Genomic DNA, 14,331 nt, shown 5'->3' with positions numbered 1-14,331 from the left:
CTTCCATTTTTTATATCTGTGTATGTCTTTGTCTTGCGATATTTTTTATAAACATAAAAAAACATTTTGTTTTATTGTAAATAATTTTGTGAACTTTTAGTCTCAGGATGCACCGTGTATTTTTATTTATTATTAAATGGTGCAGAATTGATGACTGACTTATAGAACCAAATACGTATAAATAAAAATATATTATTTACTATTAGTTTTGCTTCGAATATTGGTTTTGCATATTTATGGCCGTACATAAAATTAATATATACCATTTTTTGATTAATGAAATAAATTACCATTTCAATCTAATGAGGTTAATTACAAAAATTAATGGCACAAGACGAAAAAACTTTATATATAAGTTAGGCTATAGCTTTACATGCCATCTTAAATAGAAACAAAAACTTAACACAATATTAGGAAATTGCAACTTAATACACCAAATGTTAGCCGCTAAATGAAGCCATAAATTAACACGTTGTTGAAGTAGTATATATAGTGAACCATTTTAAAGATTCTTTATAATTGCCATTACCATTGTACATTAAGTACAACGTTTTACTTCACTGCTATATTATAACCTGTTAGTTGACATCGCTTTGGGCATACATTTTGCTTGTTTTTGCATTACGCCGATAAAAAAATATACATTTTCAAAATATCATAGTATAGCTTATTAGAAGTCAAAGATCAATCAATAAAAATAATCTTAATCATAAATAGTCGTTGTAAAAATAGGCATGAACATATTAAAATAAACAGATAACAAGAAAAAATATGTTTACCTGCCATCCCCCAAATATATCGTTATGCGTAATATAGGCCATCCGTTTGTCAGTAAGCAACAAAATATCTCTTTTCTCTATAATGACTCTATGGTAAACATAAACATCAGTCGTCGCGTATTTTCCTTTATTTAGCTCGACTAGAAGTTTATTTCCTTCGGCCTCCATAGAGTTATACGGTCTAACAAGTCCATCGGCCTGCAAAAACCGTGGTGGCCTTAATCTCGCTGTATCATTATCTGATACTTCAGTAGCTCTACAATTATTTAAAAATGAATGAAAGTTTAAAAAAATAATGCGTAACTAAAACCTTTTGACAACATCTAGTGATCCACTGGCAAAGTCGACTAATCCAGCAGCAGGCCGTGTGACCAAACCTACGGCACCCTTGCCTAAACCTTTGAAGAAACCTTCTACTCCTTGTTCCTTTGCGCCAGTAACGGGTTTTGTAAACACGCCGGTAAACCCATCTACAACGCCCTAAAAGTACAAAAGAAAACATACGTTTTTGAGCAAAATGTATATTTTCGAATAGACCTTATAATATTCTACTAAATATTTTTATAATCAGTCTATACTTTTCATCAATAGAGGATGAATGAATTAGTTCATCTTTGAAGCTGTTAAAAGAGTAAGCAATTAATGAATGATCAAAAATTATTTTAACCCTATTTTCTACGAACATTTTGAGATATCAAGAATTTGACATATCTCCCAAATAAACTCTAAAAGAAGTTGATAATGTAATTGCGAAAAAAAGTAAAGTTTAATCAATCTGTGTGTATTGGTTCAATTATTTTGAATGTAAAATTAAATTAAATAAAAATTACAATAATCTATCCTATAAGATTCAATCAATGAAGATGATTAAAGAGTTTTTTATCATCAAAAATAAATGTTCTTTTGATTAATGAACTTGTAAGCATAGGTAAGAACACATCATTAGCTCGTTGACTGCTATATTCACATCTACATATCTGTTGTTCCCTTTATTTCACATCCTGTGACCCATCACTACTACTACTATTAAGGTTAAGTCGAGTACTTTTCTTCTTTCGTGCTTTACATTAATTATACATAAATTTACGTTACGTAATTAAGGATGCGTCTTTGGATCAGAAATAATCCTTTGATCACTGTGTTGGAGCAGCGTCCCTATTTGCTACTGATTGGCCTTGGTAACTTTTTTTTCTAATTTACATTAATTAATTAAGTTATTACGTAACCAGGTCCGAAAATGAATTATCCCACTAAAGTATATACTTTTTTTAAAATTTGTTGATTGAGGTAAAGTAATATTAATAATATCTTATTGTGAGCTAGATATTTGCCGTGTGATACATAAAATTAATTAATTTAGAAAAAATCACTAAGTAAAATTTGTTTATTTATTTATTTAACAAAAACATAGGATGTTAAGAGGCCGAAACCCCAGAAACATTCACAAATTACAAAGTCTTTCAGGTGTACTTAACTAAAACACAACATAAGAGCAAAAATGCATTAATTAAAACTAAGATCCCTGATTCTCTTTTTAAACATAGAAAGAGAGCGATAAAATAAATCTACTGTGAAAAATCCGGAATTATACATGAAAGCATACGCGTTACAATTTGCTACATTGGTTCTATACAAAGACATCGGAAACCAATAAGACAGCTGACAATAGTTAATATTTTAGCAAAATAGTACATCGTTTTTTACGTTTCTGAATTAGATACTACAAATCGTATGATAATTTGCTACAATTAAATGTACAATAAATGATTATTGCAGTATTTACAAACATGTTCCGGTTATTCATACCAATATAAAGGTCATTTAATTTATAAACATGTCAGTATATGGTAAAATAAATAATCATATTTCTAAATTTCTTATGAACCAGGCAAGCAGATTGCAATATAAATAAAGAAGGAAAGGTTACGATTTTATGAGTGATAAACAGTTGTCAAGACTCTGTCATACTCACATTACACCGAAGTTGAATCGCTCTCTTTTGCATGACAAAAACATTATTAAATAAGTAATGTGTTCATGCACCCAAAAACACAAACCATACCTTAATACCCTTAATTCAATTAACAATTTCTCGTCATCTCAAAATCAACCTCTCATTCTACCACCTTAAGAGCACAACAATTTGCTGATATTTTTGACAACTGTGTGATATGACTTGATCAAATGTTAGTTTATTGCCAATAAATAAACCTAAGAATTGATTTCCATCCAAATCTGATTTCCAAAAACCTTCCTGACCATATTAAGAGAATTGGAAAATTTGTCAGTATTGAAAAAATTATTAATTGCAGACACTAGAATCTCCAGTGCCGCATCAGGTAAATTAACCGTAAAAATAACCGTACATTAAGTTAAGTTTAGCAGACTTACGCTCAAATAGATATTATATTCATTTTCACAATATTACTCCGTTATATTTCTCAAAACTCGTTTAATAATCAAAGCTCATCTGAAAAAATCAACAATTTTAAATTTACATATATGATGCAACATTATATAAAACTTATAAATTTTTTGTAATAAGAGTAAGTACAACTTAACTGTTTTCCTTAATTCTCTATATCCTGTACCATATTTTTTTATTTTTAGCATTTAGAAGACCGAAAGATCGTAAAATTCCTTAACAAATAAATGCGTTTTTAATACGGTGGAATCTAAAAAAAACATACCGCACACAACGTATATAAGCACTTCACAAATGAAGAAAGTCAAGCTTTAAGCATTAGGCAAGGCTGGTTATAAATGCGAGATTAACATTTTATAAAAATAAAAATGTGTGGAATTATATGTGAAGGGTACAGGGGAAAAACGGGCTAAGCAAATTTTTAATGAAATTGAGATATTCACATCATCCGATAGAAAATTTGCCAATAAGTCAGGAGTTAAAAAATTAAAAAATTATCCCGTACAGGGGAATAACGTTATAAGTCTAAGGGCTAAGTCGCGTTTACACTTGTCTATTTAGTAGCATTGCGGTCGCCATTTTAATCGTTTTTGTGTCGATTTATCAGTGTTCTTTATGTTTTTTGTTAACAAACATCGTTAGGAACCTTGTTCTAGCATGGAAAGTCACTTAAATAATTGTGAGGGTGAGCAGATGGTGTCCTCTACGAAAAAGAGGCACAAATGAAAGATTAACAGATGTGAATAAGAAAATTAGGTTGCAAAGCCATGAAATTGGTAAAGAATGCGATTGCAAATGTTTACAGTGCTCCAAAAAAAAATTTTTGCAGACGGTAAGCAATATATTATAAGAAGTGTCAATCTTTTAGAGTCCACCGATATACAAAGTTCCTATTTATGTGGCCTTATTAGTATTATTCCAGTCAAAAATAGACGACTCGGCTAGATGAAGACAATGCTCGTTTATGAAATGTCGTTGATCTTTATAAGATTAGATATTTATACAAAAATAATCTTATTGAATTAGAGGTTTATCGAGATGAGTTTATAGCTTTACATATTCAATTCTTTAGAAAATACCGGCATGCCTACAATCGAGAAATCAGGCATACAAAAGATAAATAAAACTGTCTGATGATACCCCTAATAAAATTAAAGAGCATATATCATCATTTAAAGGCAGAGGCAGTCCTTATAATACCAACGACTCTCAGAAGAAATATTTGCCTGAAGAGCACAATATAAGAAAAACGTGGGAAATGTACAAAAAGATGCATCCCGGGAACAAAGTATTATACAAAATCTATAGGACCATTTTCACCACAGATTTCAATATAGCTTTTGGTTACCCACGAACAGAAATGTCTTGACCATAAGAAAGAAAAAAGCAATGAAATACCTGTACACTCGTCTATAAATAAAAAAAACAATAAATACATCGAGCTAAGGAAGACATAATAGCTGAAATAAAAGAACTGACCACATTGCATGCTGCATTTATGTAAAGCAAAATCATTTTATTCAATTAAAAAACAATCAAAGCTTTTAAGTCATAAATAAAGAGTCTAAATATTTTCCAATCCCCAAGATTCTTACCAATGATGTTTACTATAAACGATCACCTTGATTCAAACATAAGAGAGTTGGATTTGTTTTGTGATTCTTGCGGTGGCCAAAACAAGAATTACACTTTTTTTCTACTTGCATAATCTTCTTCATCAATAAAAAGATTTGATTCTGTTCGAGTTACTTTCCCTATTAGAGGCCATTCTTATAAGGAAAAAAATAAGAATATGGGAATCATCAATCAGAAAGCCAAAGTTCTAACAATGAAGAATTTATGTGACCTTGTTCAATCTTCCAGAAGAAAACCTTCACCCTTTGTAGTGGAACGACTTAGAGAAGACAATCAACACATTTTTCAAAAGTAGACCGAACACTTGAATAAATTCTACAAGAGAAAAGCTAGCTTTCCAATTCAGCCTATAAGGCAGCTCAAAGTTTCAAAAGAACACCCCGGGTTAATTAAGTATAGAAACACAGTGCAGTTGTGATGGATAGAAAACCTCTTGTTCTTAAAAATTTGGAGACAAACAGCCAATTTTTTCTTCCCGAAATATCTTGTACAGGTAAACTTATGCTCATTAAGCTGTTACCTTGACTTCTGAATTTTTCGTATTCGCTGCAGGTCCAATACCAATTTTGTACGAAAAATTTGCCAATTTGCAAAGTTTAAAAATGTTCTGTGGTAAAGAAGCTCAGGATTATTTTACCTCACTGGTGCATAATTAACTAGAAATATGTGGGGCGTCTTTGCTATAAAGCAACTCTCAGGATAAACGCAAAACATCTTGCTTATTTTCTTACACTAATAGACTTATTAATTTTCCATTTTAGGTGATCAAATTCATCTGAGAATACTGAAGAATATTTTTCAGTTAAGTTTTGTTTCACTATTTTATTTATGTAGGCATACAGCTGGTTCTTAAGTAAAATAAACGTACTTCAAAAACAAAATTGTTATAAATTCAGGGAAAAAACAGGCTCCAAGTTAGTCAGTCACCCTCAATTACCAATAAATTATTGATTTTTCTATCAATTCTATTTTTAAATGCTTTCAGTCTATGAAATGAAAATCTTAGATAGTTAGGAAACATATTGGTAAAAAGAGAATTTTGTGAATACAAATACTTTAGTTTATGTAGCATTTTAAAATTTAAAATTGCTTTATCTCAAAATCATCAAATTTGACTTAGCTCGTTTTTCTCCTGTACCCTTTATGTATTATGACTTTAAAAATTTTAGATATTTTAAGTATTTATTTATTTATTGTAATTTAATAGAAGACGCAAACTCTAGGTGAAAATCATGACAACAACCGAATAACGGCGGCCAACTGGTCATGGAATATATTTTTAAACTTTTGGATTTCTTTTTTTTTACAGTTCTGCTTCAATCAACAGATATCAACACCTTTAACGCCTTTTTTATATATTTTTTAAATTAAGGCACTCTAAGAGACGGCAACGATCGCATCCAGGGGTGGTTTTTGGAAATCATTTGTGTTTACGCACATAAAAAGGAAAAAAAGCAAAAAAAAATTAAAATAAAAAGTTTCGAGACTGAGTTTTCTAAAACAAATATAAGAGTGTACAAATATTTCCTAATCTTTCCGAAATGATTTTTATGCTCGGAATAGATTTTCATTGCAATAAGGAATATCAACTAAACCTACTAATTAGCTTATTCTTACCATAACTAATCCTTTTCCACTTCTAGCGATTCCTTCTTGGGCGGTAGTCGGTTTTTTATTCATCTGATCTCGTCTTTTTCTTTGGAAGTCCTCATCAAAAGTTAAAGCAGCAATTCCTTTACCCATAGCTCCGGTTATCCTCGTCGCAGCCCCCATTACACCACCTACTGTGTGTCCTACTAAACTTCGGACCCCTAGAATTAATAAATTTGTTTTGACATGAAAGTAAAATAAATATGAATAGTTATGGTCGTACCTAACGCTAAACCTTCAGCAAACTCACTAGGCCCTTGAATAGCACCTTGAAATGGTTCATAAAACAAATCTTCTACGCCTTTGCTAATTCCAACTACCAGTCCATAAGGATTTCCTATCACATCTAGTCCGAGTACCAACACGTAAAGTTGTTTGACCAACTGACCCACGTAATGCCCACTAGTTTCACTTACAAGCTGTTTTTGAGTTAAAAAGATATATTCACGTTTAAATGGAGCTAATCTGAAAAGTAATATAGTAGACTACAAATCTGTCAATAATGAATGCTTGGGCTTACTTAAAAACAACATCTTGTAAGTCAGTCAAAGTTACACCAACGCCTTGTAAAAGAACATTGAGGAAGTTCGGCGTTGAAGCGCTCTGACCTGAAGATGTACCGGCGGCTAAAGAAAATGAGATGTGTATCTTGAGTGGAGATAAGTGTAACAAATCGTAAAAACTTTTCTGCTCTTGCATCGCTTGGCCTGCCGCGTGCGAGTATAAGGCTTCATCCACTAATTGCATATCTTTTACGAAGAGTAGTCTCTAAACACACCATTCAATTTAATTACAACATCTAGAAAAAAAAGAAAAGAATACGCACATCTTCCTCGTCAGAGTTTTCGCTCTCTTGCATCATATCCACCACAGCATTTATGAATCCCATGTCGACCTTTATGTGAAATTCTTGAACCAGAACGCTGAAATATTTGAACTGCCTAATTTGACTGTTCTTGACTAGGAGTTGAACTATACTTAGTTCTATGAATGGTTTGATCCCTAAGGTATAATTAAAAATAAATATTAATAAGATGTTACATATTTCTTAAAAAAAAGTATAATTACCGCTATCTGCCGCAACACTTTTAGGTGGTGGAACAGGAGCTAATACTACAGGGAAAATACAATCGAACATCTGATTGTCTATTTGTACTCGGTTTATTTTTGCATGTAACTGCATTTGGCTGGGGCTGGTTTTCATGTTTAGCCAAACGCCAGTCTGGAATGTTCGTCTAAAACATATTTGTTGATGGAAAAAATGGAATTAAACTACTGGGCTTTTAATACACGATAACCTATTAGAAACACGGAAGGAATTTTGGCAACACAAATTTCATGCAATTATACTCTTATAAGCAACCACCGGTGTGAAACACAACAAATATTCTTAATACCAAACATGTTAGAAGTAGAAAAGTTCAATGATGTACTATATGATCATAGTAACACTAGGTAAGGAAACACTAATTTATAATTTGAAATTTATAAATTACAGAGGTTTTTACATATGGCACAAAATGGCAAAAATATAATTTTGTTTCCAATTCAAAATCTTAAAAGTCAAAATAAGACTTAATTTCTTAAAGTGATAGGTATCTAGGATGCTAACGGCTAAAAATGTCACACTTTACTGTATTTTTTATAAATTATATTTTATTGTTAATATGCAGACTTCAAAAAATCAGAAAGATGGCACATGTCATGAACCTATTGTAAACAAGTTATACATTAAAGCTATTCTCATTTAGGATCGTTTTGGTCATAAACACATCCATTCATGCAAAAAATACTCAAGTTAATATGTTATTATAAAATAAATTGTTCTGTCTGTGCCTCCTGACAGGAACATTAAATTGAGAGGAAAAGTGTTGTGAGTTGATGAATTCTGGTCAATCTATAATACCATTAATTACTTAAAATACAAAACAAATGTCAACGGCAACACTCTTTTGATCAAGGGTATTTCTATCAAGAATGTTCCTGTGATATTCATTTATTGCTACATGCAATTTAATGCAGCAAATCATAAACCTTATCCTGCACTTTCTTTATTACATCCTGATGAACCTGGTAAAAGGGATAATGAAAAAAATAAAATGATTATAAAACGAATGATAATACAAAGCCCCTTCAAACATATGATATACAGGGTGTTCATTTGAAAACTTTCCACCACGGATTTATCGAAAACCACTGCTTAAAAAAGAAACGCCGAAATACGTCAAAAGGTTTGTCAAGGGGGACAACTTTCTAACCTAAAATTACTTCACCACCTTTCACCCAGGGTCTTCTCCTTAAAAATTTTAAATGGCAAGGGGTATCGAGTAATAGCTTGTTTAAAAGGTCTTTCGAAGTCTTTTATTTTGACGTTTCATTTTTTTAAATCGGTCGATTCGTTTTCGAGAAAATTAGAAAAATCTTTGTTTATCTAAATTTGTTCAGATAGAAAACAAAAACATGAAAATATCAGTTTTTATATCAATACGTGTTCAAAATTTTGGCCGTTTTTGGCCAAACAATGATATAGGCGATGTTCAAATTCCTGACGGACATTTTCAAAGACATGCTGTGGGATATCATGGCAGCTGCCGATGATGCGTTGACGAAGTTCATCCAAACTTTCAGGTTGGGGAGTAAACACAATAGATTTTAAATGACCCCATAGAAAAAGTCTAACGGCGTTATATCAGGAGATCTAGCAGGCCATTCTATCGGCCCCCTTCGCCCTATCCATTTATCTGGAAACTCGTCGTCTAGCCATTGTCGAACGGGAAGAACATAGTGAGGAGGAGCGCCGTCTTGCTGGAAATATATTTCATCCTCATCAAGTATAGAGTTTCCATCATCAACGATTTGGTTTTCAATGGATTTAAGCGGATTGATGGTATTTTCCAACATATCCAAATAAATGTCTCCATTTAAATTTCCGTTAATAAATAATGGCCCAATCACTTTATTTCCTAAAATGCCTGCCCATACATTCATTTTTTGAGGGTACTGGGTATGCCCTTCTACAAATGCATGAGGATTTTCATTGCTCCAATATCTACAGTTATGCTTATTAACAAATCCATTTAGATAAAATGTGCATTCATCGCTGAAGCAGATATTCTTTACATGAATAGTATTATCATTAATCGCTTCAGTAATTTTTTTACAAAACTCAACTCGCCTACCGAAATCGTCTTCGGTTAACTCTTGCAATATTTTCATTTTGAATGGATGAAATTTATTAAGTTTGGTAACTGTGTGAACAGAGCCTAATGAAATACCAGTGGCAGCAACAATTTTGCGTAATGAAGTATTAACATTTATTCCAAAATGACCCAAAACTTCAACTTCAAGCGGCATCCAAAATTTGCCGATGATCACGTTTTTTATTTGCAACAGATCCAGTTTCAGTAAAGTTAGTAACAAGGTCCAAAATATACATATGCGAAGTTATCTTCTCCGGATGTCTGGCATTAAACGTGGGAGCAGTTTGCCGAGCACACTGATTTTGGGCACCATAAATTAGAATAATTTCCACTCTTTCGGCTAGTGTGTAAACCATTTTGGAAGTAAAATCTTCAATTCAACAAATACATTTTTACTATTCCAAGACTGTCACAAATGTAACTGACGGCAAAATAAATTCTTTATTTTCCTTAGCAACTATAAATAACTAAGCAGGTATAACAATAAATACAGTTCGCCCAGGATATCTGTGTTGATGAAAAGAATGCGGAAAAAAATTCAGGTTGTTATTTAGTTTTTTCCACGTCTAATCTTCGGAATTGCTGTTTATGTTGGTAGTTTCCGTTTTAAATTATAAACGAATTGTAGATTTGGCAAACCCTAACGGGCAACATTTTTAACACTTATTGAAATAAAAACTGATATTTTCATGTTTTTGTTTTCTATCTGAACAAATTAAGATAAACAAAGATTTCTCTAATTTTCTCGAAAACGAATCGACCTATTTAAAACAATCAAACGTCAAAATAAAAGACTTCGAAAGACCTTTTAAACAAGCTATTACGCGATACCCCTTGCCATTTAAAATTTTTAAGGGGATGACCCTGGGGGGCAGATGGTGAAAGGGGGTGAAGTAATTTTAGGTTAGAAAGTTGTTCCCCTTGACAAACCTTTTGACGTATTCGGCGTTTTTTTTTAAACAGTGCTTTTCGATAAATCCGTGGTGGGAAGTTTTGAAATGAACACCTTGTATATACTCAAGAATTGATCTACATACGAGAACTTTACAGCAATTTAATTTTATTTAATGAAAAATCATGGCCTGAAAAGTCCTGAGAACAATTTTATTAGACTTTGCTTTGTGAGCCAAGAGGGTAAACTGTTCATACAATAAAACACCAAGACTCTTAGCTGCAACAGATTAAGCAGGAAGGCTGTTAACAGAAATAGATGTATGCCCATAGGTTGTATGCCTATTTTCACAATAAATTGCTTTATACAGGGTGGTCTAGTTTAAACGTCATTAATTTTAATACGTGTTAGAGAATTTAAAAAGAAATAGACTTTCATTATAAAATTTTTCTCAGAAATTTTTAATAACAAAGATACAGGATGTTAAAGTTAGGAATAATTATTTTTTCATTTATCATATCTTTTAACCTAATTTAATTAAACCTAACTACCAGTTTAGGTTTAATTAAATTTCGCATGCAGGTTATTATAGTATATTGTCAATTACTGATGAAGCCAATTTAAAAAAAAAATGCCAGTGGCGTAACTTACGGAGGGACTTGGTCCTTTTTTGCCTCAAATCTGCGAGGCGATAAAATATTTTTTTATAAGAAGTCAACTGTTAGATCCATTTAATTTGGAAAAAAAGAGTTGAATATAAAAGATGATTGAATGAAAAGTTACCTTAAGTCATTATTTCATTTGACGGGTTTAATTTAAGATTCAAGCCTATTTTAAATTTTCTTTTTTTTTTCAAAGTTCTTGCAGCATTTTAACTGGCGTTTCTGTACAATTAAACTAAGTTATTTTAAAAACAGTTAATCAAAATTTTGCATTTTGCAATTTTGCAAGAGTAACTTTTTTTCCAAATTAAATGGAGAATCAAACAGTTGACTTCTTATAAAAGTCTCGCAGATTTGAGGCAAAAAAGGACGAAGTCTCTCCGTATGTTACGCCACTGGCAATTTTTTTAAAAATTGTCTTCATCAGTAATTGACAATTCACTACAATAACCTGCAAGCGAAATTTAATAAAAATTGAGCTGGTAGTTTAAAAGTTATGATAAATAAAAAAATAATTATTCTTAACTTTAACACCCTGTATCTTTGTTATTAAATATTTCTGTGAAAAATGTAATGACGAAAGTCAATTTCTTTTTAAATTCTCTATCACGTATTAAAATTAATGACGTTTAAACTGGACCACCCTGTATATCTTTAGATCATCAGCAAAAACATTTCGCATTTTGATTGGTGTAAAAATCAAAAAGCAAGAATATAAGGAGCGCTCAGTGAGTTCCTTGTGGTACTCCTAATCTTACTTTAAATACCTGCGAAAGTGAAATGCCCAGAAAAAAATCACGTGAAAAGCCATACCTTTTTTCATCAAACAATACAACACGAATTTTTCAATCTTAACTTAAAGTCTACTTTATTCTTCCTTTCAATAATCATTAACTCTAATTCTGAGCCTCTGAGGATGAACATTGTATAAATTTAAGAACATATACATTAGTGAGTGGAATAAAAACGTGAGCATCTTATTTTACTCATGAGAAATTGAGTTTACCTAACCTATTATTAACTTAATATATTCTGTTATGTTTTAATTGTAATATCAACTATGTGGATGTAGGTCTAAAGTTAATCGGCTGTCCAGCAACTGTCCGTCCTAGCCAGTTCCTGGCTATCAATGTAATTTAACTAACAAATAACATTCAACGTAATATCAATCAATTGGTTGAATTGATGAAACGACTATCTTGCAAGAAGAGTAATATGCCGCCGCATTTTTGGTATTATTGCTCAATGATAAGAAAAAAAGAAAAAGAAGAAACGTTTCAGTGAAATAGTGATTGCAAGTTCAAGTGACTTAAAATGAACATAAATGTTTCTAGTTTTTTCTTAATATTAGTTAAATCGTATATTATCAAGAAGGATACAGTAGGATGAAAAGCAATTATTCCAGATGAAAGAATGTTATTAACTATGCTTTGCAAATGGTCTTCGAATTCCTCATATCTTAAATTTTTATAAGCGTATTTTTTTATTTTGGCGGTTCTTTGATTTTAAATAGTCATATTTGTGGTATATATCAATTATTTGACAAGTATCACCGTTTATTAAATAAAATGGTCTTCTCTAAATCTAATAAACTGACAATAAATTATGCCGTGGTTCATGTATATATGATAAAAAGATAGGACACTCACCTTATTTTCCGCTTTCTTGGCTTATACATTTGCAGCGCTTCAAAATCGACCTCAATTTTATTATCTACAAGAATTGGTCCAATAACAGAGCTCGAAGAATCAGAACTATTTTGTCTGCTTAAAAATTGTTGGTATGCACGTTCTATATGAACAGATTCTTTTAAATCTAAAAAAAATGTTTTACATTTATACCTGTTTATCTTACAAGAAACTTATATATACCCTAATATGAAAAAACTTACCTAGTGGCTTATATCTCTTTCTATTCAATTTGCACATTTCCCAAATAACCCCACTACTCGCGATTCCAATATACATAACTTCCTGCCTATTCATGTTGTTCACTAAAGACAACCCGAAACCGTGCAGAGATAACGTGATTTCCTGTTGTATGATTTCAAAAAGATTAAGGGCATCTTGTGCTAGTACCTTCGATTGGGTGAACAGCAGAACTCGCTGCATTCCATCCAAGAAAGAAGACCAATAGACTTCACATTGTTCAGAAAGGTGGAAGTTACCGCAAGCATCTTTTCTAAGATCGTTTTCGATTTCGATTTTATGTCCTTTTTCCCATACTAGTAATCTGGGACCAGATGGGTTCTCCCACGTATATAAAACTTTTGTTTTTGGTTGTAGGGTTCTAAAAACGATGTGTTATGACAAAGTGTAAACTTAAACAACAATAAATTCTAAGCACCTAATTTGGACCGATTCTTTTTCCCAAAAATTAAAAGTATGTGACGTGTGGTTAATTATTAAAGCAGGAGCACATCCAATAGTATATGGTGCCAGACTAATATATACAGCTCCTTCATTTAATTGTATATCAACGTTTACACCACCGTACTAAAAAACAATGAACCGCTTTTAAAAATTATGATGAAAATTAAACAATATTATTACTTTGTTGTTTAGTTTAAGTAGAGTAGTATGACTTTCAGTGTAGAGGAAAGGAGCACTGATTTCGTCTGTTCCACAAATTCGTAACTTTAGAAGTTTGTCCTCTAACTCGCTCTTTGGCCACAATGCTGAAACAGTTTAAAACCAGTTATAAATATTGTTTATACTTCTATTTATTTACAGAACCTAACCCAGCCCACAGTGGTTCCCAAGAAAATAAAATACAATTTCAATTTTGAGCTCATAGGAAAAGTAGATATAATAAAAGAACAGTCTTATTTTATTTAATATTTGCTTGGTTTTTAATACTAGGTATATGTAAAAATATGATAAATTCAATATAAAGGGTATATTTGTTACTATTATTAAAAATATTTAATGTTTATGGTTCCTATTAAATAAACATTAAGGTTCATTGACGAAAACAAAGAAAAACACAAAGTCACGGTCTCACCACATATAATCACAGGCTACACGTATTTCGCTCTAGTTAGAGCATCATCAGGCCTAAAATTAAAAATATATCGTAAGCCCACCAC

The 14,331-nt window shown here is 31.6% G+C and overlaps 1 protein-coding gene across 2 annotated transcripts in view; it reads right to left on the bottom strand.

Annotated features, from left to right (window-relative positions):
• Nucleotides 1–14,331, bottom strand: part of LOC126733759 (intermembrane lipid transfer protein Vps13) — a 75,079-nt gene that overhangs the window by 3,169 nt on the left and 57,579 nt on the right. For both annotated transcript variants that reach the window (XM_050437151.1, XM_050437153.1), the window contains 11 exons: nt 13,796–13,920; nt 13,590–13,738; nt 13,135–13,532; nt 12,893–13,058; nt 7,558–7,724; nt 7,316–7,491; nt 7,010–7,257; nt 6,713–6,954; nt 6,457–6,650; nt 1,090–1,259; nt 780–1,035 (listed from right to left, as the gene is read on the bottom strand). In XM_050437151.1, the coding sequence (XP_050293108.1) occupies nt 780–1,035; nt 1,090–1,259; nt 6,457–6,650; nt 6,713–6,954; nt 7,010–7,257; nt 7,316–7,491; nt 7,558–7,724; nt 12,893–13,058; nt 13,135–13,532; nt 13,590–13,738; nt 13,796–13,920 (2,291 nt within the window). The remainder of the gene's footprint in view (nt 1–779; nt 1,036–1,089; nt 1,260–6,456; nt 6,651–6,712; nt 6,955–7,009; nt 7,258–7,315; nt 7,492–7,557; nt 7,725–12,892; nt 13,059–13,134; nt 13,533–13,589; nt 13,739–13,795; nt 13,921–14,331) is intronic.

The sequence above is a fragment of the Anthonomus grandis genome, chromosome 3 (assembly GCF_022605725.1).
Source record: "Anthonomus grandis grandis chromosome 3, icAntGran1.3, whole genome shotgun sequence".
NCBI lineage: Eukaryota > Metazoa > Arthropoda > Insecta > Coleoptera > Curculionidae > Anthonomus > Anthonomus grandis.
The sequence above is the reverse complement of the archived record's forward strand: the minus strand, read 5'-3'. Positions and strand labels throughout refer to the sequence as shown.